General features: G+C 32.4%; 2 protein-coding genes across 3 annotated transcripts; both read left to right on the top strand.

The window, feature by feature from the left end:
• On the top strand, window positions 1–22,306 carry LOC148277002 (uncharacterized). 2 transcript variants are annotated; one of them, XM_088233472.1, is made up of 5 exons: window positions 1–448; window positions 16,717–17,146; window positions 19,071–19,197; window positions 19,786–19,934; window positions 20,062–22,306. In XM_088233472.1, the coding sequence occupies exons 1-5, from the start codon at window positions 382–384 to the stop codon at window positions 22,004–22,006; spliced, it is 2,718 nt and encodes a 905-aa protein (XP_088089598.1). In that variant the 5' UTR covers window positions 1–381; the 3' UTR covers window positions 22,007–22,306. The 2 variants fall into 2 exon arrangements, with proteins under 2 accessions (XP_088089598.1, XP_088089600.1); XM_088233474.1 differs by having other exon boundaries at window positions 429–574.
• LOC148277001 (uncharacterized) lies at window positions 21,671–26,652 on the top strand. Its single transcript, XM_088233476.1, has 4 exons — window positions 21,671–22,437; window positions 22,529–22,779; window positions 23,376–23,530; window positions 25,557–26,652. Exons 1-4 carry the CDS (start codon window positions 22,306–22,308, stop codon window positions 25,778–25,780), a joined length of 762 nt encoding a protein of 253 aa, XP_088089602.1. The 5' UTR covers window positions 21,671–22,305; the 3' UTR covers window positions 25,781–26,652.

Genomic DNA, 26,652 nt, shown 5'->3' with positions numbered 1-26,652 from the left:
AGTATGGGGCAATCAACCCTGTGAACCTGACGTATGTATGCAGTATGTAGTACGTGTGAATTGCCACAGAAGCCTGGAAGAAAACTTATCAGATAACTCACGTAACGCGGGTGACTGAACCGAAAACTTCGCTCCAATTATCCACTGAGACGTTTTGATGATTTTTAATTATCATAACAGTGTGTTCAGCCAACGGAGTCGTAATTTCTTTAATTTTACAATTAAAATATGCAGAAGCAATCGCTCGGCATTCGTGCTTCGGAAATAAAGGCATTCGCATGTTTTTAGAAAGCGCAGTTTCAGTAACGTGCGTCTTACTACTTACTACTTGCAATGCCAAGTTAGTGGAAAGTGTTAATAAATTATTATAATGTGTTCATTATGTTAAATTTTAATAAGCACATGTCGCTTATGGAACGGAAAAAGATGCAGTGGGCGCAAGAAAGAGGTTAGTAGAGATTTTGTCTTCTTGTGGTCAGTTGTAATTGTTTATACAAATATTTTATTCAGAAGTTTTGCATCGGAACCTAACGTGTGCCTTGTGTTATTACTTTGGATATGCAATTTATTTTTGGTGAGAAAAAAAGTGTGTTTAAGTTTTTATAGTAAATGCTCTTAAAAGCTTATTTTTAAATTTAATAACACGCGTTATTTGCTTAATTGTTTCAGACAGTTTTTTGCTTTAGTTGTAGGTAAAGCAGCTGTCACCAAATCATCGAAATTGACTAGTTTCACTAAAAAAGCATGTTTTCATTTATTTTTATATTTATTAATGAAGTTTATATCGTTATCATATTAAACAAAACATCTTAATTATTACCATGCACAATTAATTATCTCATGCTACAAAAACAAACGTATATTTATATTTTTAAAACATCATGAATAATGTTAATTTCATCAATCGTACGTTTTTTGTGTGTAAAATATTAGTTATCATAAATTACAAACGTTTTTCAAAAGCATTCGGCTTCTGGCGATAGAAAAAATATAAATTAAGTTGCGTGGAGTGATATTTTGACATTGGATTAAAAACATAAAACACTAGGTTTTAATAATTTCTACATAGATAAAGAAGAACCTACCATTTTTAAAATTTAAATTCGTATTCTTAAGAAAATAGGCTAAAGCGAAACATTACAACATCACCATAGTGATATGTAGGTAGGAAAAGTACCTAATCATTTTCCCGTTATGTAAATATTAATGTGTATTATGTATGTGACCACTTTCCACCACAGTGGAACGCGTTTTCATTATTTCTTCAAGTCATGCAAAGACTATAAAACTTAATTTTCACATTAATTAGAGGCTTTACTAATTTCATGGTACATTATCAACAAAATAAACATTTAGGTACGTTTGTTAGTGAAAATTTTCGATAAAAGTTCATTGTAATTAATTATCGAAATAAAAGACGAGTGATTCTTAAATCCACAAATTTGGAACAACATGTGACCGGTTTCATAACTTTCGCGTCATCTTCAAGACTGGTATTTTTATTATAAATCTATAAACAAAATCACTAAGGATAAATAATTAATTTAATATTCTAATAAAGATACCAGGCTTAAAAAAAATACTCTAGAAAACTTTTGAGTTGTTCATCGGAGAAATAGACCATCAAGTGTTGTGATCAATATTAATAGACTATCTTCGTCCATCTCGTGGCAAATAATATGCATAAGGCTCCGGGTTCGGTTTCCGGTAAGTTCGACGTAAAATATTGATTTAAAAAGAGTTTGTTCACTTCAACATTTCATGATCCCTAAGCGTAAGACAAATCATCTTTTCATCAAGTAATAATAAATATTTGCTACGATTGCTGTTACCAATACAGTGTTCTATGCACCGTTAAGTAGAATAACTCCTAATCTGTATATAATTATGGACAAATTACAAATAAAGTTAAAGAACTTGTTATAAATAAACTTGTAAAGACAACGTCTTCGAGTGCAGTACAACGACGTATATCGTATTATATTTAAGATATTTCAGTACATCCAACATGTTTGCAGAAGAGAGTTCATGGTTTTTCTGAACTAATGAAGTTCAAATACCAGGTAGCTGGAGCCAGAAGGTGCTGATGTCGTCAAAGGAGGCCTGTATGCATCAGACTCCAAGTTTGAGCGAGAGATGGGCCGCTTTCTTGTGTTTCTTCCTTAGTCCAACCTAATCCAATATTAATAATGTTTAGAGTTTGTCAAATTATTGAAGACAAGAACTGGATTCAACCCCCTAGGGAGCTGTTAATATTAACATATTACAACAGAGATAAAAAACATTTTAGAGAAGGTAATATGGAAGTCTAGGCGTCTACAGGTAGGGCTTAACCTCGGGATTCAGAAAAAATATTTATTATTATTATTTCAATAAACTAGAGTAAATTCCTCAAAGTCAGCACAGATCTTATAGGCGTCAGATATTTATTTTACAGGGATTATCTTTCAAATCTGTAAATTTAATTTTAAAAAATGTTTTTCCCCCGTGTTGTAGTTATTACGTTTGGCTACTTCCGTGCTCGCCTACAACGTTTACAAGATGAAATATTAATTGCAATATTAAATACATAGACAGGAATCTGAAGCGGGACTGACCATTTTCGATTAATGTAGCAAATAAATAAGCGGTGGGTGTAACGAAGCAGTGCCCTACGCAATATTAGGAGCGTATAAGAAAAGAGTAGATAGATGTATTTTCTTCCCTTATTTGACCTACATAATTTACACAAAGGTTTATTGTGTTTTCTCCCCTTTATTTTGTTTGCATTCGGGTTTGCTCAGGGATAGTTAAAAACACAAAGGCATGTAACAATTCCCGAGACTTTTCAGAGAATTTTCCTTGAATTTGAAATACAACCACTGAAAGTATTCGTTTATTCAGTAATATCTGCAACCTTCGCGACATCCGTACCATCAGAAGTAACGGAGGGAGATAGTCTATTCTGTGCCTGCATTATAAGGTTTTATGGCTTTTGAGTATATTGTTACGTGTAGGCATCGTGAACATCAGTACCTACCTGTAGTTTATATAAAGCATACATACATGGTAACGTTTTTGTAATAAAAATATTTCAGTTTCAGCATAAATAAATACAATAATTAGTAAAAATGTTCAACGTCACAAATTGACTAGAATAAAAAAATTTACATGACATAAGATAATCATTCAAAATCAACATGTAATTGTAAATAATTTAACACATGTGTATTTACTTACAGTCTGAATTTTGATATGATATGAATAACCCTTTGCCTAATTTATTACTATACAGTTTTATTCAAATTTATAATGGTTTATCTATTTCTTTTATTTTTCATTTGTTATTTTACATTATGTATTGACCTTATTTTCTTTCTTGGATATTTATGATAAAAATAACAGATTCTAAAAAATATATATTTATTTCTTAAAACGAGAAAGTTAACTCTAGCTAGGCAGTTTAGACGTATCACCAGCGAAAACCAAAAAATATGCATGAACTCGTATACTTTTACTACTCATCAAAGCTATTGTATATTTTACTAAATGTTAATTAACAATATTTTGAGTTTGTCTAAATTTTTGTTGACAAGAACTGGATTCAACTCCTTGGGGAGCTGTTTTTATTAACATATTACAACAGAGGTAATATAGAAGTCTAGACAACCACAGGGTTTATGACCAGTCATTGACTGGTTTAAGTGGCCCATTTACCCACTGTGTAACATTCACCATTCTGCCCATATTTTAACATCTATATTCCTTCAATTCTTAATGAAATTTTCACACGTTGCCTGGTGAAATAATTCAATGAGATTAATCTCTCCCGCATAAATAAAAGTTTCAGCTCTTTAGATTCACAAACATCAACAAACAAAAGAATTTAAGGAATATAGATGTTCAAATATGGGCAGAATGTTGAATGTTACACAGTGTGTAAAGTGGTCACTTAAACCAGCTTATGATAGGTCATATGTCATGTAGATGCCTAGACCTAGATATTACTTTCTTAAAAATGTTCTTCAACTCTGATGTAATATGTAAATAAATGCTATTTGCTGAAATAAAAAAAATCATGTAAAATAAAGCGTTGAACACTCGACACGATTCCCTTTTTCAGAATTACCTGAGAGTATTTACAATGTTACAAACATGTCGGCTTGAATCGAACCCTGGACCTCAAGCATGTTAGGTGAACACGCCAACTACGAGGCGAACTTATATCCACTCAATTTCCTTTTTATCTGAGAACAGCAGCCATCGAGTCAAAAACACTCGTCCAGGATTCTGGTTCTATTTCATATAATATAGAACTTTATTAATAGATAATAATAAAATACTACACAAAACGGTTACGACCCCGGCCTATTGCATCTTAATCACAACCTTCGAAATCGAAACCGAACTGATAGGAACTCACCGAGGTGTGTCGAGAATTATTTATACCGTCAAACCTATACGAATGTTGCGAATACCTACTCTAAAAGTCAACTACATAATTATACATTAGATAAAAACCTTTAAAAATATATTTGTGTAAATAGGTTTAAGCAATTCATGTTTATTAATAAAATTAAATCCTCTGACCAGGGGCGTGCGGTGAAGTTTACGATTAGAAAAGCAGTCACTTAGTACTAGGTATATATGCAGGTAAAATATGTACCTACTGTTTATTCATTTAAAATTACACTTGTTTAAATATTAATGAACGTATTAAGGCTTTTTAGGCTGTGCCCGTGTCAAGCCATAAAAAATAACAATAAAAAATTCATAGTAAAATTAATTAGATTAAATTATAATGACATTTATTTATTTATTTATTTAATAGCATAATTATACATTTTGACAATTTAAAAAAATTTCACTTGTTATATTTTTACTAAAACTAAAATTCCACCAAGCCACTTTTTGTAGCTTGTTGGTGAAGATTATATAAATACTGACTTAATAATATTATTTACATTTATAAAAACAATGAATAACAGATAAAAATTACCAGCCAGAAAGATCAGAATAAACATGTTTGTACAAATAATAATATATAAATTTATTTTTTAAATACAAGAAATTATATGAAAAATTAAAATATTTACACCTAAGCTACTATTCATATAAAAACTCTTGATCGAGTAGCCACTCTCTTATTTTGCTCTTGTTACAATGTGAGTTGAATTTAAGTTCTTTTGGTAATAAATTAAAAATTCTAGGTACTAAATATTTGAGAGTTCTATTTCCATATTTATTACATACTTTTGGTACCACCAAGCCATCATTAGACGTGAAGCGTGTATTATGGTTATGTTTAAGAGGAAACTTGAATGTATTACTATTAAATTGTTCCAAAATGATGCAAAGCCACAGTAGTCCTCGAACAGGCAGAGTTTTGATCGTTTTGTATAGGAGATCATTATTACTTCTTTGTTCGTAAATCTCTGCAGGTACAATTCGCTTAACTATAGAATGCTGTAGACCCTAGATCATTTTAATATAAGTTTTAGTCGAATGTCCCCACGACTTTATACCATATCTTATTATTGATTCTACCAAAGAAAAATAAATAATTTTAAGAGTGATTTTAGGCAAAATTTAGGATAACTTATAAAAAGTACTCACAAGAGTCCGCAATCATGATCCAATATAATAACAATCCAGAAAAATAAGGTATAAGTAATAAATGATAAAATTCCAAAGAATATAATGTAAAAAAGATAATCAGTAATAAATATTAAAATATAAATTATACAAATTTAGATTCATACATAATCAAATGTACAAAACAATGTTATCATTGAAATCGATAGAAATATAATATTTATATATAAAATCATAATTGAAATGATAATTGAGATGTGGTTTCTAGAAGCTCACTCTATACTATAGTAAGAAATAGGAGTATTAAATAATGTGCCAAATAAGAGTGAGTACCAAATTAAATAATACAAAAATACATAATGAAAAAACATAAAAATATCTAGTAAAAATGACAATTGTTGCTAATTAGCAATTGCTAATCTCGAACTTTAAAAAAAATGACAACAAACAAAGATATTTAGTTGATAAATTTGTTTTCAAACACTCATCATCATCTCCATTGCCATCATTATTGTCTTTCCGCACCCAATGGTGCAAAGGGCACTGGATTGATATACCAATCGTATTTTATCTTGATATTTTTTGTTGCATGAAGGTAAGATGATAAGTCTTAAGCTTCAAGCGCCAGTCCCGGAACTATATAATATTATATCGTAAAAACACGTTTTTAATCAATATTTTGTTTTATTGTTTTTTTTCCACCACAACAGGCCAGGGGGCCCAATTACAGTAGTGAATTACATCACAGAACACCCAGGCTTGAGAAAAATCAAATTTATTTATTTTTGTGTTCTCACCGGGAATCAAACCCGGAACCTACCGCACGTGAGTCAAGCGCCTTGACCACTACACCACGGAGGCCGCCATGTATGTATGTCAACCAAACGTGCTGACCACTACACCACGAGGCCGATACTCACAACATATGAAAAATAAACATGTATTGGTTGGCTAGAATTGCTTCCAACACGTATTATCTCAATTTGAGCGTGCGCGGACTGGGCGATCGCCCTATAGGAAGCATCCTCAGAGTAATAATTTGCTGCCAGCTTATAGAGTTCATAGATAGATAGAGGCTTATAGACGCCCTTTCGCTCCATGAACTTTGGTTTTTGGTTTACCAATAAACGTGTAACGGGCAATTCGTCGCTACGCTTGCAATTCTTGAACTAAGTACCTACTCACGGCCCGTTGTTTTGCTGTAAACTGTAACTAACTTCGTGATTGATAATCCTAAAACGGGTTTTGTCTATATGGGCGTGTCTGTAAGCGAGCCGCAAATTATTACTCTGAGGAAGCAACAGACTCACACAGTTCCATATTAAATGGAGCGCAATGCTTTTTCTCCAGTTGTCGCATAAATGCGCGCGCGAAATTTTGTGTGTGAGTTTGTCGCAAGTTATTAATGAATGAAAATCGAACCCATTTCAAATCACTGCGATTAACAACAAACTAATTAAAAAAATATTTTTTGTAATTTCTAAAAATATTAGTTAACTGGAAGATAATTTTATAATATGAAAATATAAAGTACTGATTGTTTAGAAGTCAAATTTTTAGGAAAGCATTGGTTTCATCCAATCTACAGACGGATCGCGCATCCTCCTGACCTATTTTATCCTATCTTACCCTTTTCCGCATCCGGTGGTGCATATGACACAGTATAGGAACACCAAATGCAATGTTTTTTGAACATTTATAACATAAAGGTTAGTTGATAAGTCTTACGCTTCAGGCGCCAGTCCAGAGACAGTGAAATATTTTATTGAGGGGATCCAACAGTTCACCATTCACCCGCAGCTGTTATAAAGTTCCCGAGACTCTTGCCAACTGCCCGTAGAGAAGTTTAATGAATTATTTCTATGGATACGCCGAAGTGAAACATGGAACTGGCAGAGGAAGGATGAAAGCCGAGTGAACGCGGTTAAAATGCGATCTCTTAGACGAATGTGTGGGAAATCAATGTATGACAGGGTTACGAATGATGAAATCAGCCGAGAGTGTAAATCTGAGTCAAGTATAATTGATAAGATTAAGAAAGGGTATCTGAGATGGTTTAGTCGCGTAGAATGAATGGACGACGAAAGAATGGTAAAACAAGTATATACGGCGAAAATGAACGGTAACGTGAGACGAGGACGACCAAGGAAGACGTGGCATGATCAGATAAACCAAAATCTTAAGTCTGGTCATGTCAAAAGCAGACAGAACCGAAGGGCATGTATGACAAGATGTATGAAAGTGGAAGAAGCTAGGAATGTATGCCAGGATAGACATGTGTGGTGGTCCATTCTCTCTGCCTACCCCTACGGGGAAATGGCGTGATGGTAGTAGTAGTAGTAGTAATAGTAGTTACGCCGTCCCCGCTACTCGAACCCCTCAATAATAATAATAATAATAATAATCATCATGGTTTAATAATAAAAATAACAATTTCTTTATCTACTACATACACACTTAGGTTAGATTTCTCTGGATCATGTCTAGTCTACCTAACTAGGTACAACCTATTTTAAGGCAGACATTTTTATGCAAAATAAACAATAACAATAATACCTACTAGTTAATTTATTATACATTTATACAATATTAATTACAAGTTTTTTGAGTAATTATTCCGTTTTTTATCATGAAACCCAGTAACTATATGTTTAAAAATTTATTTAATTGAATCCGGGTCATGGTTTTGCAATGTTCGGGTAACAAATTGAATATTTTGGGGCCCAGAAACCTGAAATTTCTTTGCCCGAATTCAGAGTTTGTGGTAGACCCATCCTCTAGTTTGGCTTCTGGTAGTGTGAGAGTGTTCCTTTTGGGATTTGGTAGAATAATATGCTTAATAATGTATATATTGGAAATTTTTAATGTACAAAATTTGGAAATTTACAAAGAGCTGAAGAAAAACAAAACAAAACAATGTCAACCTAACTAGAAATTGAACCCGAAACCGTAAACACGGCGACGAACACGCCAAACACAACACTACATACATAAGTCTTCTACATTCGATTTCCCGTTTTAAAAATTTTACCTGAGGGTATCAATCATTCCATTGAGATAAAAATACTCGTATGGGATTCTGGTTTTATGACACTGATTAAATTAAATAAATGCTAAAAAGTTAAATACTTACAAAAGTTACTGTCAAACTGTCACTTATTTAGTTAAATTTTAAGATCTATCCGCAATAAACTTATAATTTAAACCAATACTGTTCATGCCAAAAGATAATAATATTTTTGCAGTGTTTCTAAGTGGATAATTAACAAATCGGCACACGCCTACAAAACACGAAACAGTTCTTAGTATTTTACAAAACACGGATACCATTAATTTAACTTATTTAACTTCCTTTACACAACTGTTACAATTCGTTGCTCATAATGGTTTATGGCTTTATGGTTCCATGATCAATATTATATCTAAGACACACATGGTGAAGTGCGCTAGACCTAAACACTGAAAGTTGTTGACTTGAGTTGTCGCACTCACAAAACCTAGAACTTTACGGGGTTAGAGGTAGTTGGAGGCGTGAAAAATAGACATTTTTTAAGAAAAAAAATTGAACTGATTGAGTTGACTGAATGGCAAATATACATATTAATTCTGTGCCAAGTTATCAGCTTGATTGTGGACCACTCTCTTACAAATAATGCCTTACGGTGACCATCAGCATTTCTTAGTGGTCTAGAATCAATGAAACAAAAAAAGGCTGCTATGCTCTCTTTTATCAGCAAATGAGGTCAGGTGAAATGTTGAATTTCTATTCAGTACCTGTTGTAATTGCTCCTTTATCCTTCTTCTTTCCTTCCCATCCCCTCTCCTCTCTTCATAGTAGTGTTAATTTTTTTTAAATATATTTATTTTTCTTAATCTTTGCTTTTAATTTTTGTATAAAATTGTAAGATTCAATATGTCCATGTATTTATAATTTTCTTAAACTGAACGGTTTGGGTAGGTAGGAAGAAATTGCCTTAAGGCAATATGCCCGCCCTTGTATGTATATTTATTGTATATGTATATAAAGTGTCAAATAAAATAAATAAATAATCCATTTCAGATAATTTATACCCTCCGCGTTGTTAATTGATGCCCGCTATGTTTTCGAGTATCGGTCTCGTGGTGTAATGGTCAGCGCGTTTGTCTACAGTGCTAGAGGTCTCGGGTTCGATTCCCGACATGGTTGATGTGAAATATTTATTTAAAAAAAGGATGTTTTTCCCCTAAAAATATTTCATAGTCCCTGGACTGGTACCTGAAGCGTAACACTAATCCTCTTACCTTCATGTAACAATAATGATCAAGATACGCTGCGATAGGTGTACCAATGCAGTGCCCTATGCACCATTGGGTGCGGAAAGGGAATTATGATGATGATGGTGATGTTTACAAGGCGTTTTTAGTTTTAAAAGTCGTAACATATTATTGTAAATAATATTGATTACATTTCTGGTCAGGCGTTACGGAAGGAGGTCCGAAAAAAAGTTGTATTTGAAAGGTATGGAAAATATTTTGGAAATCGCTACAAGCATTATTTGAATTAATATTAATGATTTAATTTTTTTTCAACAGAGAGAGAAAACATTTTTGAGTAGGAAATATGGAAGTCTAGGCATTTACAGGAATATGGAAGTCAACGAATTTACATGACCTGTCATTGGCTGGTTTAAGTGGCCACTTTACACACTGTGTAAAATTCACCATTCTGCCCATGTTTGAACATCCACATTTCCTCAACTCTTCCATCTGTTGACTTTTGTAAAGTAAAAGAGCTGAAACCTTTATCACGTGGGGGAAATTCATCCGGCTGAACCAAATCATCTACTAGGCAACGCCTGAAAACAATTTTCCAATTTTTATACTTCTTCTTTTACCAAGTGGTTAATTCACTCCAGGTAGTTAATTCATTCCCCTCTCTGTTGAAATAAATTTGAATATGAATAACTCCCTAGGGAGGAAATCCAGCCAGTCTGCAAGCATTTGGACATACTCAAACACTGTTAAAATTAATGACACTGTATATTAATATAATGTACTTTTCCAGTGTCATATTTAACTCAATTTAATTTTTTTATCCAAATATTTCAATTTCATGCCATTTTCTAGAAATCGTAAATAACTGTGCTAGAAAATAGGAATCGAATTGTGATAGAGCAGGGTTCGAACCTCAGACCTATCCGCGAGTCCGCAATTCAATGTAATGTTTCGTTTATTTTATACAACACGAAACTAATTCTTGAATAACCTTCGCGGATGGGTAAACCCTAAATCCGATTCATTAGATATTCGTTACGCGGTAAAGATTAGCGATTTCAATCAATTCCATTATTTCTTAAAGTCTGTATCCGATAAGTATACCTAACTTAGCGTACTTCAAACACTGTTCAGTTAAAATCTAATAATATATCGTATATACATGTTGCTGGTAGTTTACACTTTGAGCACCGGCCAAATACACATAGAATTTACCCTGTGCCCGGCCCATTTTTGTGAAATTTCATGCTTTGTGAAGGGTTTCTTAAACTGTCATAATTATGAAAATACTGGGTAAAATCAATTGAAACTTCCCATATTTATTTGAAACAATTTAATAAGTCATTTTTGTATGATAGTTTTCCAACATTGGCCTTTGTGGAGAGCCACATCGCAATGTTAGCACATATACAGGGGTCTCACTTCTTTTTTGTGCTTTGTATCCCGGAGCCGTGTAAACACGTGATTGTAATAACCACGCGTTGTGTCCCGGTCCCGTGTGTTTACGTGTTTTATTTATTTAAATTTTTATTCCAGTAAAATGGCTATAAAGTGCAGAGCCAATTCTACCATATAAACATGAACATAAATATAAATATAAACAAAAATATAACAATAAACATAAATATAACAATAAACATAAATATAACAATAAACATAAATATAACAATAAACATAAATATAAACATAAAATAAAATTTTATATTGCAGCACTTGTGGTGGTCTTAACATATCGCGCCATCGCTTGAACAGCGGTGATTGGATCCACTCTGCAGTGGCTTGGAGAATTTCGTTATTAGACTTTTTTAGGCGTTCCCATAGGCTCCAGGCTCTTTGGCAAAGCAGGGTAGCGAAGGTGTTTATTCGTCCAGCTGTAAACATTTCAGAGGCACTGCAGTACCTAGGCAATCCGAATAATTGTCGGTATGAGTTGTTATACGTGATCCTTAATTTATTCCACGCTCCTTGCATATAGTTGTTCCAAAGTTCCGCTGTATACATGGACGTCAAATACGAAGTAAATATGATTTTCTTCACTTCGTTACTGCATTGAAAGAAGCGTCTCGCTAGCACAGAGGCCCTGCCATTAATGGCTCTTCTCTGTCTCTCTATGTCCTGATCGTCTTTACAATTATCAGTCAGTATGTGCCCTAGATATTTGACTTTTGCAGTTACCGTTAAACTGTTGTTGTCTAGGAATACAGGTGGTGATGGGTGCACGAACACAGAAAGTGACGTCTACGTTTTACAAAAAGTAAAGAAGTACCAATAAAAGTCATTCAATAAAATGCATTTTTATAGACAGTTGGTAAACCACGTGAAAACACGGGACCGGGACACAACGCGTGGTTATATAATCACGTGTTTACACGGCTCCGGGATACAAAGTGTTAATTGACGTTTTATTTTCCAATATTCCAATGAGGACGTTGATCGAGTACTTGACCATGGATTAAGGAGATACGGTTATACTCCTGGTGTATCGGCAATATCCATACACGCGACACAGCGATAACGAAATATCAAGTTAATATATTATTGTTTTGCGATAAAATAATTAAAGTTAAATCACTGAATTATACTGGTTTTACGTGGTGTAAGAAATGGTACAGTAAATTACACAGGATTCAAACAGAAATATGGTGTCTTTCTATTTAAATCTAATTTGGAACTACGATTAATTAATGATGAAACACTTTTTTGTATTGAATTAGTGATGTACGTATTGAGGAAGTTCAGTGCTACAGAAAATTGGATGTAAAAAAATGTTTTCTTGCATGGGGTAGAAATTAGAGCATTTAATTGTACGGAGAAGTATCTCGAAAATCTATTTTTTAAAATTGACTCCTTTAAAATATGTCATTAGTTCTTCCGAATCGACTAATGATAGATTTACAGTTCCCGGAAAGCCAACTTACCAACCAGCAGAACTAGGGCTTGTGGTATAACTGGCGGAGTAATTTCAAAACTCCAAAAAGTCATAACGCCGACAATACGATACATATAATTTTTTTTTTACATTATTTTTGGCTTAGTTTGATAGTCTTATAATTAAAATAAATATATATTTAAATAGTACTGAACTTCCTCATGAATAGTTCTGAACCTTAGAAGCAGACAGATGCTAATCCAGAATTTGATGAGATGACATTTCGATTTTTGTACCCAGTTTATGATCATGTCCATTGATTTTGAAGAAATGTAAGTCTTGTAATGAAAAAACCAATGTATTAAGATACTAAAAATAGAAATGAATGCTATAAGTTATTAGAAATTACTTAGAGAAAGTAGATTATTTAGACTCTGGTTGAACATTTGACGTTTGGATTTGCATCTGTCTGCCTCTGGTACAGAGTTTCTTTATCCGTTGGCCCATTCAACATTGAACGAAAAAAAATAATTAGCACATGACGTGCTGAATAAGGCTGAGTATTTCTAGTTTAAATTGGACTCTTTTTATTTTATTTTTATAGTGAACTAGCGGACCCGACAGACATTGTCCTGCCCAAACGTTGGCAACAGACTTTTCATTGATAAGTAGATATCTAGATACTTGTTTGTGATTAAATTCCAAAACTAAAAATTGTTAATATTTAAATATTTAATTCAAGTATGTACCTTGGTACTTGTTTATGTTTGAATTCCAAAACATTTTTTTTTTGTGTATGGCATTCTTTTTGCAAACGTCAAACTCCGGTCTTCTAACCAACAGAGAGGTGTACTTATGTAGGAATACGATTTTTAAAAATGTATTGAATTTAATATTATTTTAGTATTAACAAAAAAAATAAATCCAGTATAAAGAAATAAATGGGTAGAAATTATAAGGAATTCAAAGATTCTGATTGAGATCCACAAAAAAAACGCTGTTTGTAAACATTCAAAAAAAATCTTTTTTATACACAAAAAACCAACATCTTTCTATTTTTTTTTTTTATTTATTTATTTACAATTTTAAAAAACCCGTAAGGGTTACATTAGAAATTTAATATTGTCTAGTCATTTTATGTCTCGTCTAGTCTAGTTAGTTCAGTCATCATGTGCCTATCATCATTTTAAATGCATTCTCCTCGAATGCAATCCTGGTAGATAGATAAATAAAACATTTATGCTCCTTACATCTCTTTTGCATATTAGATTAAAGATTTTAATATCTACAAACACGCACAGCGCAAAGATCTATGTTTCTCTGAAAACCGCACGTAAATCGGTTTAGCCGTTTAGAAGGAGTTCAGTGACGTCATATGTATAGAGGAGTTATATATATACATATAAAGATTGCTTAATGCGTAGGTATTTTTGTTGCAAAAATTTTTTTGATTTTAGTCAATAAATATGTACGTACATATACATAAAATATCCTTCTCATCCCTACCGCACGAGAACACTTTATTGGAACATTGATTGCAGTATTTTTTGATAATTTATTGCGCAAAGAAGATAATTAGTCTTATACGCCTAAGTGTACAGAAAAATATTGATTTTGAAGACTTAAAAATATTTCTTTTTTCAATAAGTTAGGAATCACACCGGTATCTCATGTGCCAATACACTAACCAGCATACCATGAGGTGGATAGTATTTACAGTGGGTTGCCAAATTAATAGGGACGCCTATTTTTTTTTCACTTATGTATTTTTTCACTTATGTATGCCTGTTTTTAGTCACTTATGTATTTATATGCCTAGTAATCAATATTTATAAATAAGAACATTTAATTAGGAATATTTAAAAATCAATTTTCATTCTTAATCCGTATTTATTTCTTCCGTTTACTTATAATTAAACATTATCGCATAGAAAGTTTAAAAAATTGAATATTGCTTTAATTGCAATTACAGCTTGTCCACGTCGTAGCACATTCTTAATGTACAGTTTTGCGTTAAGCTTTAGCCCAGAAGACTGGTGCTATACCAGGATGAGGGTTTCGATAAACTGCCGCTTGGCTGTGATCACCTCCTCGGCAGTCTCCCTCTTGGTGCGTTCCCACATGTTTTCAATGGCATTTATGTTGGAAGAATTTCTCGACCAAGGTAAAAACGAAATCATGCATAAATACGTACTCTTAGCTACCAGGAAACAATTTTTCGACTTCGAAGCAACCGATTTTCCAGTACTTGTCTCTATCTTGTCTCATAGTTCCTTGCACGATGTAGAGGTGCCCAATCCACTTGGAAAAGATGACTGACTACACCATGATACTGGTAAGATGTTTGATCGTTTCTATAAAGCAGTCCGGATGGAATGTATCTCCTGTGTGGCATCGAACGAACGATGATTTGTAAAAAAATAGACTGAACAGAGAAGTACATATAAAAAAATCCATAGTCAGACGATTGCAATTTTTTAAATGCTTGAAAACCACAAAAATGATAAATACCCGATTCCAGTCATCAATAGTCATACGTTAGTGTACTTTGGCCTATTCCAGTAGTTTCTTTCCTCATAGATACCGTGAGACTATTTTTTTTAGCTGGCCGATGACCAATGAAGTTCTCCTCAACCAATTCTCTCTGAACCGTCTTTTGATAGACCTCGATACCTTCTCCATTGATCATCAAGATTAGACAAACCACTTTTTTCCAGTTTTGGAGACAGATATCTCTGATTTTGCAGGCAGTAGGAGGTGTGGTGGTTTGTTGTGTGCCACATTTCCCAACGCAATCAACATCAAAGGGCACGTTTTGAACGATTTCTTTCTTTATCTGGTTAACTACAGACTTTGAAACTCCTGTAATCACCGCTATTTCTTTTGGGAAATGTTTAGTGTTCAATAATAGCGTCTACATTTCCGCGCATTTTCTTAGAGACGTCTCTGAAGACCTTGCCATACTGAAATAACACAATACTGGGGTCAATGTGGCAATATTATTTATTGAAAGAAGATATGAATAAAAAACTTAACAACGCTAACAGATAATTAATAATGACTTTTTTTTCAAAAAAATTTAAAGAAATATTTTCGCTCTTATAATTTACGCAAATATTTCATTTTGAGGGCCATTTTCAACGAGTTGTAAATAACTCACTATTAGAAAATGGGAATCAAGTTGGGATAGAGTGGGATTCGAACCACGAACCTTTGATCCGTGCGTCCGAGACACTAGCCACGGGACCGCAACCCGATTCAAGTTTTGGTATAGCTGAACCGTTAAAACTCCTTAAAATAATTCATAAATATACTTTTTTACAAGACCCTCGATCGCGCGTTTTCATAAAAATGCTGGCTACGTGAAAATAACTTTCAATTTTAGACAAATGTGACATTCCTCTAGTATTTTTACTTCTTATGTGTCAGTGGTGGTAGTAGAAGCAAAAATAATACAGGAGTTCCCATCAAATCCAAGCTATTTAGAAATAGAGACAATTTAAACATTAAAAACACATTATATTTGTACTGTTCCTATTAATTTAACAACCCACTGTAATTTAACAAACCGAAAATCTCTTTTTAAAGTAGCTCTGGGTTGCGATTATGAACGGCTATCTTCATCGGTATGTACTGAGACGGTATAAACTAATATCGATATTTATGTACGAAAGTGTGTATGTGTAGGAAAATTTAAAGAATATTCGTCGGTAACCGGAAATTGAACATGTTTAGAAAAAAAAATTGTAAACATATTCTATTTTTCATACAGAACACTTGATTTGACTTTGTAGATAAAATTGAAGATACATTTCAACTTTCCATCATAATACGTACCCTGGAGTGGTAAAACAGTACTTTAATTATGTAATATCATGCATATTAGCCGTGTTTATTATATAAACAATACAACCTATGTTTTATTTCAATTAAAATGCAGTCCTATCGAATAAATGTTGTAAACAATGTCAATTTACTAAATTTTCTTGGGATATTCACTATGTGTGTTTTATTTCCAGCTGAAATGGAAGGCTTGTGCAGTCCATGGGGTCTTCCGCAGCCGGCTTTTAACATAAGATACTCTCAAAATAGAAGCAGATACGCATCGACATTAGAAATACGAAACACATGTCCACAAACTGCCCAACAGGATTTGCTTCCACGCAGACAGCGCAGTCCTTCGCTGCCACCTATTCTCAAAACGCAAGAAACGGGACATGATTGTGAAAACCAACATGAGATGAATTATTCAAATAAAAATCAACAGGAAAAAATACAGAATTTAAAATATCGATATGAAGATGGCGAGGGGGAAACTTCGGGATACGCGAGCGATTCTGCTCCACATTCTTCGCCTGAACTTTGGAAAAACGAACAAAAAAAAATAAACGATGGGAGCGACGCACGCAATGACAATCAATCTTTTCCAGCATGGCAAAATTCGGATAGGTTTGTTAATAATAAAACCACAACTGAAATTTTATTCTTTTAATTATTTATTTTGTAAGTGGAGCAAAAGTTTTTACGCTGTAGCCGATTTTTCCACACGCAATTTTTCCTTCTATATTCGGACGTCACACTTTTCACAATCAATAGTTTTATCGAGCACATTGTGTATAGAAAAAGTAATGCATGCTTTTATACAAAGGTATCTACGAATTTGCGGTTGCGGAGAATTGCTAAAATCATTATTAGTCCAGTCGCCTTCAGAAGTGACCGTATACTAACCTTTTTATTTATTCAGAATTTTGTGCGCCTAATTAAATACTAAATAATTTCATTGAAGTAGTGCGTATTGACTGAGTACAACACGAATGAATATGGTGGGCTGTGTTTGTTTTGACTAGCTAATTTAAAAACAATTTTAATTGATGATTTCAGCAGTCTAAATGTTTGGTTTTCCTTTGTTGAAGCCGTTTACCAAAAAAAATTACGGTTTAAATGTATTACAGTGGTACATAAAATTAATTAAACAGAGTTGGTGAATTTAGATTATTAGGTAGGTATTTTTAACCTTTGCACATTTTTGTTTAAATCCCAAATTTATGAACGCATTTTTCACAAAAGTTAAATTATGGAAGCCAATTTTTTCGTTGATTTTTCGATTGATTTGTTGGATATATGTTTAAACTGGGCACGTTCTTATCTACTAAGAGTATTCTAAAAAGTTGTTTGTATTATAGCAACGTTATCCATATCTGATAACACAGTTTGTATTGATTGCCCTTATAAAGTTTGTACAAGACGGTTTTCAGGTGTTCAGACGTTATTTTTTCATAGTGTGCGTAGTTGTAAGCAAGGTAAATTTATTGTCAGCTAGAAATTATGTTTTTAATCAAATACGTGTTTATTTTTTAAAAATTTTAATATACAACTGTATACAATACAATATTAATGACATTAATTCATTCCAAAACTAATTTAAGATAACAGCTCTCATACATATGTAAATATTAAACCATAGATTTTTCTAATGATTTTCTGCATAAAGAAATTAATTTAAAAGTAGTTATTATCTCTCTTTAAAAGGTATAGCCACTCATTTTTCAAACTATGTACGTGTGTTTTATTACGACGTGCAAATTTGATTAATTTATCATAAAAAACTTTGCCTTTTTCAAATTTGCTAGTGAAAATTCTTGGCGGAAGTTCATTGAAATTCATTATAGAAAAAAAAGACGGGTGATAGTTAAATTCACAAATTTGGAATAACCGGTGACTGGTTTCATCGTATTCGTGACATATTTGAGAGTTTCAATAGACTCGAGTCTCAAAACTGTCGGGAAAGTGATGAAACTGGTTACTGGTTACTCCAAATTTGTGGATTAAGGGATCATTTGTCTTTTATTTCCAAAATAAACTTGCTTAAAATAAATATAATTGCTCTTTAACTTTATTTATAAAATTTAATTTTGAATAGCACTATTCGTAGAATTTTTAGTTTTCCTATTTTTTTACCCGTCTTATATTTCAGATATTAGAGATTTCGCAGATTTTTTACTTGTTAAAAATATTGAATTCTTGTAGGATTTATTTTTTCTCAAATTTTGTGACAAGGTATATGTTTCCAGTATTTTTTGTATCCTACATGGAATTAATTTTATCACGGTAGCTATGTATTATACTACGAGGTGGACTATTGACTCGTTATATCAACATACATAAAATAGGTTTTTTTTTTATGTAAACAAATCAAAAAGTAAAAAAAAAAACTTCATTAATTTATACTAATACTTTGTTTGAAATCACTGCCTTATTAATATTTAAAAAAACTACATATATTATATATTGATTTCAAACTAAATATTATGAATCAATATGTTAGATGCTTGATCTATGATATATTGCCATTAATTTTATGTGTTATGTTTAGAAGTGGAGGAGATAGTACTCAATACAGAAAGTTGGTGAGGGAGGAAGAAAGACCCAAGTGGGGGGATCGAGGAGTTGCAGCAGGACGGTTGTGGGAGCCACAAGAACCAGAGGCCAGACTACCTCAGGTAGATTGCAATTTTTTTCAACAGCACTTATATATAAATATCTACTTCTTGCAATCTTCGTATGTGTGTTCTTGATAGGCGATAACTGGACCGATTTACGTGTAGTTTTCAGCGAAATGTAGATATTTACCATGAGTATATTTATGGCTCTTAAAATCTTCAATTTATTAAGTAGAAAAAAGTTGGGAGCGAAAATATTTTTTCATCGTTCACCAGGGCTGCATTCGACGATAATGCATATACCAAAAAACTGGAAAGTGAAAGGTATATAACATTAAAAAATTATAAAAATAGATTGTATAGAGAAAAAAAAACGTATCAATTATGTAATTATTTTAATCAATAAAAAAAAATATACAAGGAAATACTCAAATCTAGCAATAGCAAAGTATTACCGGGTTCAGCTCGTTTAAATATAAATAAGACCTTTAAATATAGAGAAAATAATTATAAAGATGTAAGATTTATGAAAGGCAAAACTGACATTTTAATTTAGGATTATGACCTGTTATTGGCTTGTTTGTCACTTTAAAGTATTAAATACGAAACATTACAATAAACAAATATTACATAAATGTATATTTTTAGATGCTCATGAAAGGAACACCATCTTGGGTAGAACGAGGCCTCAACATGATCGACAGTGGAAGATCTCAAATTCTTATGATTGATCAAATGAGTAATCATTCCTCTGCTATAGAAAATGCTGAATCTAAATCAGAACACAACTTCAACAGGTAATATTTTCTAACAATCGCATTATATTTTTGAAATTTGAAATACGTTTTCTTATTTCTATTATATAAACATACATAATTACACAGTATACATTTAAATCTGTAATACTGTTTTTTTTTCTTGTAGAGGCACTTACCTTCTTGGCCAAAATGTACAAATTGAGCCAAATATCAAAGCAGAGCGTGAATGCAAGAGACTTAAAGCATTGGAGCTACAGGCTGCAATTATGCAACAATTAGAAGAAAGAGAAAGAAAAAAGCGAGATGAAAAAGAAGTAAGACTTAAAGAAGAAAGAGAAGAAGAAGAAAGATTCAAAAGGCAACTTAATATTGAAAGACAAAGACTGACAGAGGAAAGAAGAGCCTTGGAAGAAAAACAACATAGGGAACAAAAGCGTGCAGAAGCTCTGAGACAAGCATTAGAAAAGGCTGAACAACTAGCTAAAACTGAAAAAGAAAATAAAAAAATCAGGAAAATGAGAGATAATTTTGATGCAATGAGCATTAATTCTGAAAATGATCCTCAGTATAGCCGAAAAGAAAGTTTAAGCCAGCAACCAAATTCCTTCAATGAATCTAAACTAATACAAAATATCTATATTGAGCAAGCATTTAGCCCAAGGCGGAAAATTATCTCTGATCATGAAAATATTTCTCATATAGTTCCCATGAGTACTGAAACTAATATTATAATGTCAAATCCACAATCTGCTCGATATAATCAGCAAACAGAAAATTATGTGACTGATCAATCCTTAGACATAAGTAAAAGACAGGAAAGTCAGAGAATCTACTCTGATTCCTCTAATTCTGCATTCCAAAACAATCCTTCGATAAATTTGATGGCTGAAAACCCTGTCGGTTTAGTTCAAATACCCATGACACATGAAGTTATGGCACCAATGCATTATGCTCATGGAAGCACTGTTCAAATGGCATTTCTAATGCCCCAACATATGAACCCGATATATCCGTGTTTACATCAGCCAATAAGCATGCAGGCTTTATTTCCGACAGAGGGTTCTTGTATGCATCAAAATAATTTATTGCAGACACAAAATGATGTAGGTGAAAAAAGAGAAAATAAAGTATTAACACCTTCCAAATACAGAAACCAAAATTGTAAAGATGCTTATACTCAGACTGATATAGAATATAAAACTAATTACAAACAGGAAAATATGACGCAAGAAGGTGAAGAAGAAATCAAAGAAAAATCTGACATATCTCTCAACCAGAATTATGATCAAAATACTTCAGAGGAAAAACTAAATTCCCTTTCTTATAAAAAAGACAAGAGACTAGATGAAAAATCTAAAGAAATGGACATCAGACCTAAATGGGGAGTCAATAAACCGCCAACACAATATAAAAAACAAAGTGAAAAAGACATATTTTATCCACAAAAGCGGAAATTACGCCAAAGAAAGCGTATTCAAGAAAAGAATTATACATCTCATTCTAGCGATGAAAACATGTCACCGACTCCTCCTCGAGAGTTATGTAAAAATTATCCCAAATTAGACAGAAATAGAGTAAGCATGAGTGAAAATTACTGGCGAAAGAAAAATATGAAACAAGAAAAAGATATTAACATTTCTAATTTCACAATAGAAACAACGGAGATATCACCTTTGGAGTGCGATCAAACAGGCATTGTTCGAATAGGTGAGAATTACACAAACAAAAAAAAGGTTTATACGGAAACAAAAAATGCTTTTAAAAGAGGAATAACTCTGTCCCAAAAATTCATGAACGATAAGTATGGAAATCCTAAAATATGGAATAATGGAGATGAGAAAATTAGTCAGAGGAAAGATGTAAAAGATGAACAGAACACAAGATTCAAAGAAAAATCTGATCAAAGACAACAATATCTTGACAGTGTAAACAGAGTTAAGAAGGAACAGTCTGCATATTACTGTGATGGGGATATTAACCAACCTATAGTATTAGATCAGTTAAGATCTTTGAGAGATAGTTTGAAGAAACAACAACAGCTTTGGGGCAAATATGATCCAACAGATCGTTCTCCGAGCCCTAAAAATGATGTTGATTTGGAAATGGAGTAATATTTGACCATGCTTTTTTATAATGAATAAATTTTATACTTTTTATAAAATACTTGATGTACTAATTAAGTAAACTGGATTAAGATTGATAAATAAGGATCAAGTAGTATATTAATATGTACCCACCTTTATGGACAGTCACTATGTAGGGAAAACAGCCATAGTTTGTTTGATCAATAAATTTAGTAGGTATACATATTGATGTAACTCTCCAGATAGGTGTTTGCTTCTGTTGCAGCTTATTCTTAAACCTTGATTAGCTTATTCTACTACAATAATATAAGTAAATGCTTTGAAAAATGGATGATCTTTTTGAAAAAAAAAAAGAAGTTGCAGAAGTTTTGGATTTGTCGAAAGTCACAATAAGTTCACAAGAAGATTTTAGAATAACTTTCGAAAAAGTGCCAGATTTTAAAGTGAAACAGGAGAAGGTAAAAATTTTTGAATATGTGTTGTGCATTCAAATTAAAAAAATAGTCTTCTGATATTATTATTTTAAAGTAAAATTCCTTTGTCATCTAGGTTCGACCAGAAGACATTCGCATTAAAGATGGAGTTGAGGCCCAAAAATTCAAAATTTCTAAAAAAGAGTTCAGAACATATGAAAAACGTGGCACCAAAGGTTATGAGGATAAGCATTTTTTATTCATGGACCCTGTTCCTGTAGAAATGCAATCACTAAAGTTAGAAGATTTGTATTCTGTATCCATAGACTGGAAGATGCTGACATCTATAAGACCAAAATTAAAAATTGACGAAGAATATTTTAGCCGGTAAGATACGATTATCCCAATACTTTAATGTCATTTAAGAAAAATTCACTTCCCTCTTTTTCTCAATCCAATGAAGTACATCTGTATATCATGTACTTTTGGATTACCTTCTTTTAGCACAAAGACGCTAAGGCTACCAGATTACAGGGGCTAAGAGATTACTTCGGGCAGCTTTTCTCGTTTAGCAACGAGTAAATTTTTAGTGCATGTGGGCACCACCAAGGAGACTTATATTCTCAATGCGGTGTGCTGTATGTGGTGGGCAAGCTGTCATTTAAAAACAACTTTTTAATTTAATAATTGTCTCATACTTAAAAATAATTTACAAAAAGATTCTACATTTGACAGCGTCCAAAAAATAATTGAACTTAACACTAGCAAAAAACATTATTTTATTTGATTGCCGAAAAACCAAAGGATTTAAAAAAATCATAAAACCTAAAATCCATTTTTCAAATAGAATGTTTCAAATAGAATATATAAGAAAACAATTATTTCCAGTATCAATAAAATTACAAATGTAAGAATTTATTTATTACATCGTTTTTAGTAAGATTTTGTATTTGTACATGCTGAAAAAAAAACATGTTTTTTAGGTTAATAGAATTGGGAAAATCTGAGCTCAGAACCATAGCAAGAGATAAAAGGGATCTAATGATTAACACAACAGTTAGGAAAACAAAAAATAAATCTGGAGTCGTAGAAACTAGAGTCTTGTCATGTTCAGAGTGTGGGGAAGAATTTTGTGATGGTGAGTGCATTATTTTTATTTATAAAGACCTTTACTCACCCACTTTGATATTTACAAGTATCAAAGCAAATAACCTAGAACGGACACTTATCAGCTTATTTAAGAACCGCCCACTGATATTCTTATGCAAAAATCAATTTTAATATGTATATGTACATATATATACATATTTATGTATTTATGTTGACTCCATTTTACAAAACATAATAAGAGGACAAACCTAAATGACTCACGAACATAATAACAATATTTTAATGTGTTGTTTTAATATTTAAAGGTCTTTTGCAATATTCAAGGTGTAAAATCTAGCATTTATGTTTCAAGTACATTGAATATAGTAGGTACCTTTATATGTAACAAATGTTGAAATTATAACATAATAACCTTTTTCAATCATATATTTTTGAAAACATGTCAACAATTACAGGAGTCAGCCTATGTGCTCTAACGGCATTGGCATAAAGCAAGGCCGAGATCCCGTCCTTGCTGATTTTTTTTCCAGAATTCGATTTTTCATATTTGGAGGCGTGTGTGCTTTCAGGCAAACTACACCGTAACAAACCAGTTTCGTCAGCATTATAAATTTGAGATTCTAATAGCATTTCGTTACATATATGTTCTATCAATTTTTGCCTAAAAGGTTTAATTTCTTCTTTTGGTGCACTTGAAGCTTTGCCGTAAATTCTTTTATTCATGATTCCGTGCCTTTTGCGAAAGCGCCAGAGCCATCCATAACTTGCTCTGAATGGTATGTTGATATGATTTGCTAATTTAATTGCAGCAGATTTCAATACCGTACCATTTTAAGATTGATTCTTCAAGTGATGTTTCACGAGCCAATATCATTCGTTTTCTGGGATGGCTGTTCTCTCCTACATCACACATTAACGCAAATTGATTTATTTTGCTTTTTTTTATGTCGGCAACAGTTTGCTTTATGCCATATTGTTCACATATACGAGACGCAGACATTCCAGACTCCAACTTTTGTACAATTTCTAATTTTTTATTGATAATTAGATTGATTCTTTTCTGTTTGTCAGGGCAGGGTTGCGAACATTTTAATTTCTTGACTAGAATACACTAAATGCGTTGATTCACTTCGAGTAAACAAGTTAAACTGCTGTAGAGTTGCGTGAATCCCCGAGCAGCATGGAAAACACCAGTGTGCTGCCTCAAAACCTATGCAATCTTATATCAGGGAATCCCCTATCACTCCGGCTAGGTAGAATCTACGAGGCATTTTATTTCAAATTCTAGTGCTAGACGTATTACGTGATTATCATGGCCGCTAAAAATTGTTTACATGCGGCGACACTTGCATGTATAATATTAGGTTGGGGAAAAAGTAATTTCGTATTTTTCACTTTATTTCAATGCTTTATAAAAAGTTTTACAATCATCCGATTTAAGTCAAATATGCGCTATTCTGTTCGATAACTTGTTGCCAACGAGAATTTAACCTGCCAGAGCATGGTGCATCATTTACCTCCACTACACCAGAACGAAATCGCTCGAACCACTGTTGTGCAGCACGAACCGAAAGAGTATCGGCCCCATATACATCGCAAATTTTTTTGGTCGCTTTCGATGCGTTTTTCCCTTTCAGGTAGTAAAAATGTAAAATATGCCGAATTTCTTCCTTTGAGACCTCCATACTCGACGCATGATGGTTCACGACTGAACCGACCATGCGCAATGCTGTCAAAGAAGCGTTTGTAGCATACACTCACACCTTTACAACGCCGTATCGTATGATCCGATGTGACTAATAATGAACGAGATATACTAATTAGTTGAAAAAAAAGGGCACGAAATACGAAAATACTTTTTTCCCCCCCAAGACGTTTTTAAGTTTTTTACATGTGGCTGAATTTTTGTCCGTTATATCTGAAGTTCATTAACTAGAGGTCCGTTATATTGAGGTTTTACTGTACTTAAAAAATTAAATATTATACTTAGTATGAAATAGTGATGCTACATTAATTACGCTTAAATAATTAATAATTAGATAGAAATATTTCAGGAAAATTGTGCAGTATAAACAACTATGATGGTTTGGCAAGAGTTCAAGTTCAACCAGAAAGAAAAGGAATAATGAAACCTTCTGCAAGTAATCAAGATGGCGGAAAACTGAGAAGAATTAAGCGACGAGGAAAGAGGAAAACTAGGAGTAAAAGTGCTGTAAACAAACAAGACACCAAGACTAATGGAAAAACATCTGGAACCAAAAGCGATACTGAAATGTAATCAGTTACAATAGTTAGTTTTGCGCTGCCATATATTAAAATATTTATCTGCTTTCATGAAATATTTATGTTTATTTATATCAAAAGTTCGCTGGTTAAGAAGCACATTATTTAGGCATTTTGTATCAGCACAATGCGTAGTAAAACATTTAAGACCGGTATTTAGGTTTATTTTAAGGCCAAAGTCACGGAAGTATTCTCACTTCAAATACAAAAAACTGTATTAGGTACTTATTGTTCAATATTGTTATTAACTTATTGGTATTGTGATTTTTAAAATTTTAAGATATTGTGCCTATGTGGCTTATGAAGTATATTTTTTAAATACAGTACTTTTCAATTTAAAATATTAACACTGCGCATAATGTCATAAAAACTAAGAGAAGTGTTGGTTTTGTCCATATACTATTTTTTACTAAAAAATCTAATAAGTTACCTTTTTACGAAATTCTGATTTCTGCTTGTTGTTCTGATGTTGTCTGCAACATAATTCAAAATTATATTAATATTTTTTTTAAGTTAGTATGTTTACCTACACCGCAAGACAAATAAATTTACGAGTTCTCAAAAAAAACTAAAATTGACATATAATGAATTATTCTTGATATTTAATTAGTTTTTTTTATATTGTTTGACATATGTGATGACTACTCGTTATTTCAAGGTTAAAATAAAAAATCTTACTCATGAATTGTACTTAGAAATTGCCATTATATATCAGGTATCAGATTACCCGAACCTTAGAGACCCATAACGGTTCATTTATGGTCGAGTGTTTGTGATGGAATAATAAAAGACATGTTATTTTTTAATTCATATTTAAGAAGTAGGTTCTTATCGCTTTATTTTAAATTAAAGTATTTTACATTTAAA

The sequence above is a fragment of the Micrasema longulum genome, unplaced genomic scaffold (genome assembly GCF_059751315.1).
Source record: "Micrasema longulum isolate JH-2025_06_02 unplaced genomic scaffold, ASM5975131v1 h1tg001108l, whole genome shotgun sequence".
NCBI lineage: Eukaryota > Metazoa > Arthropoda > Insecta > Trichoptera > Brachycentridae > Micrasema > Micrasema longulum.
Note: the sequence above shows the minus strand (reverse complement) of the source record. Positions and strands in the feature narration are given on the sequence as shown.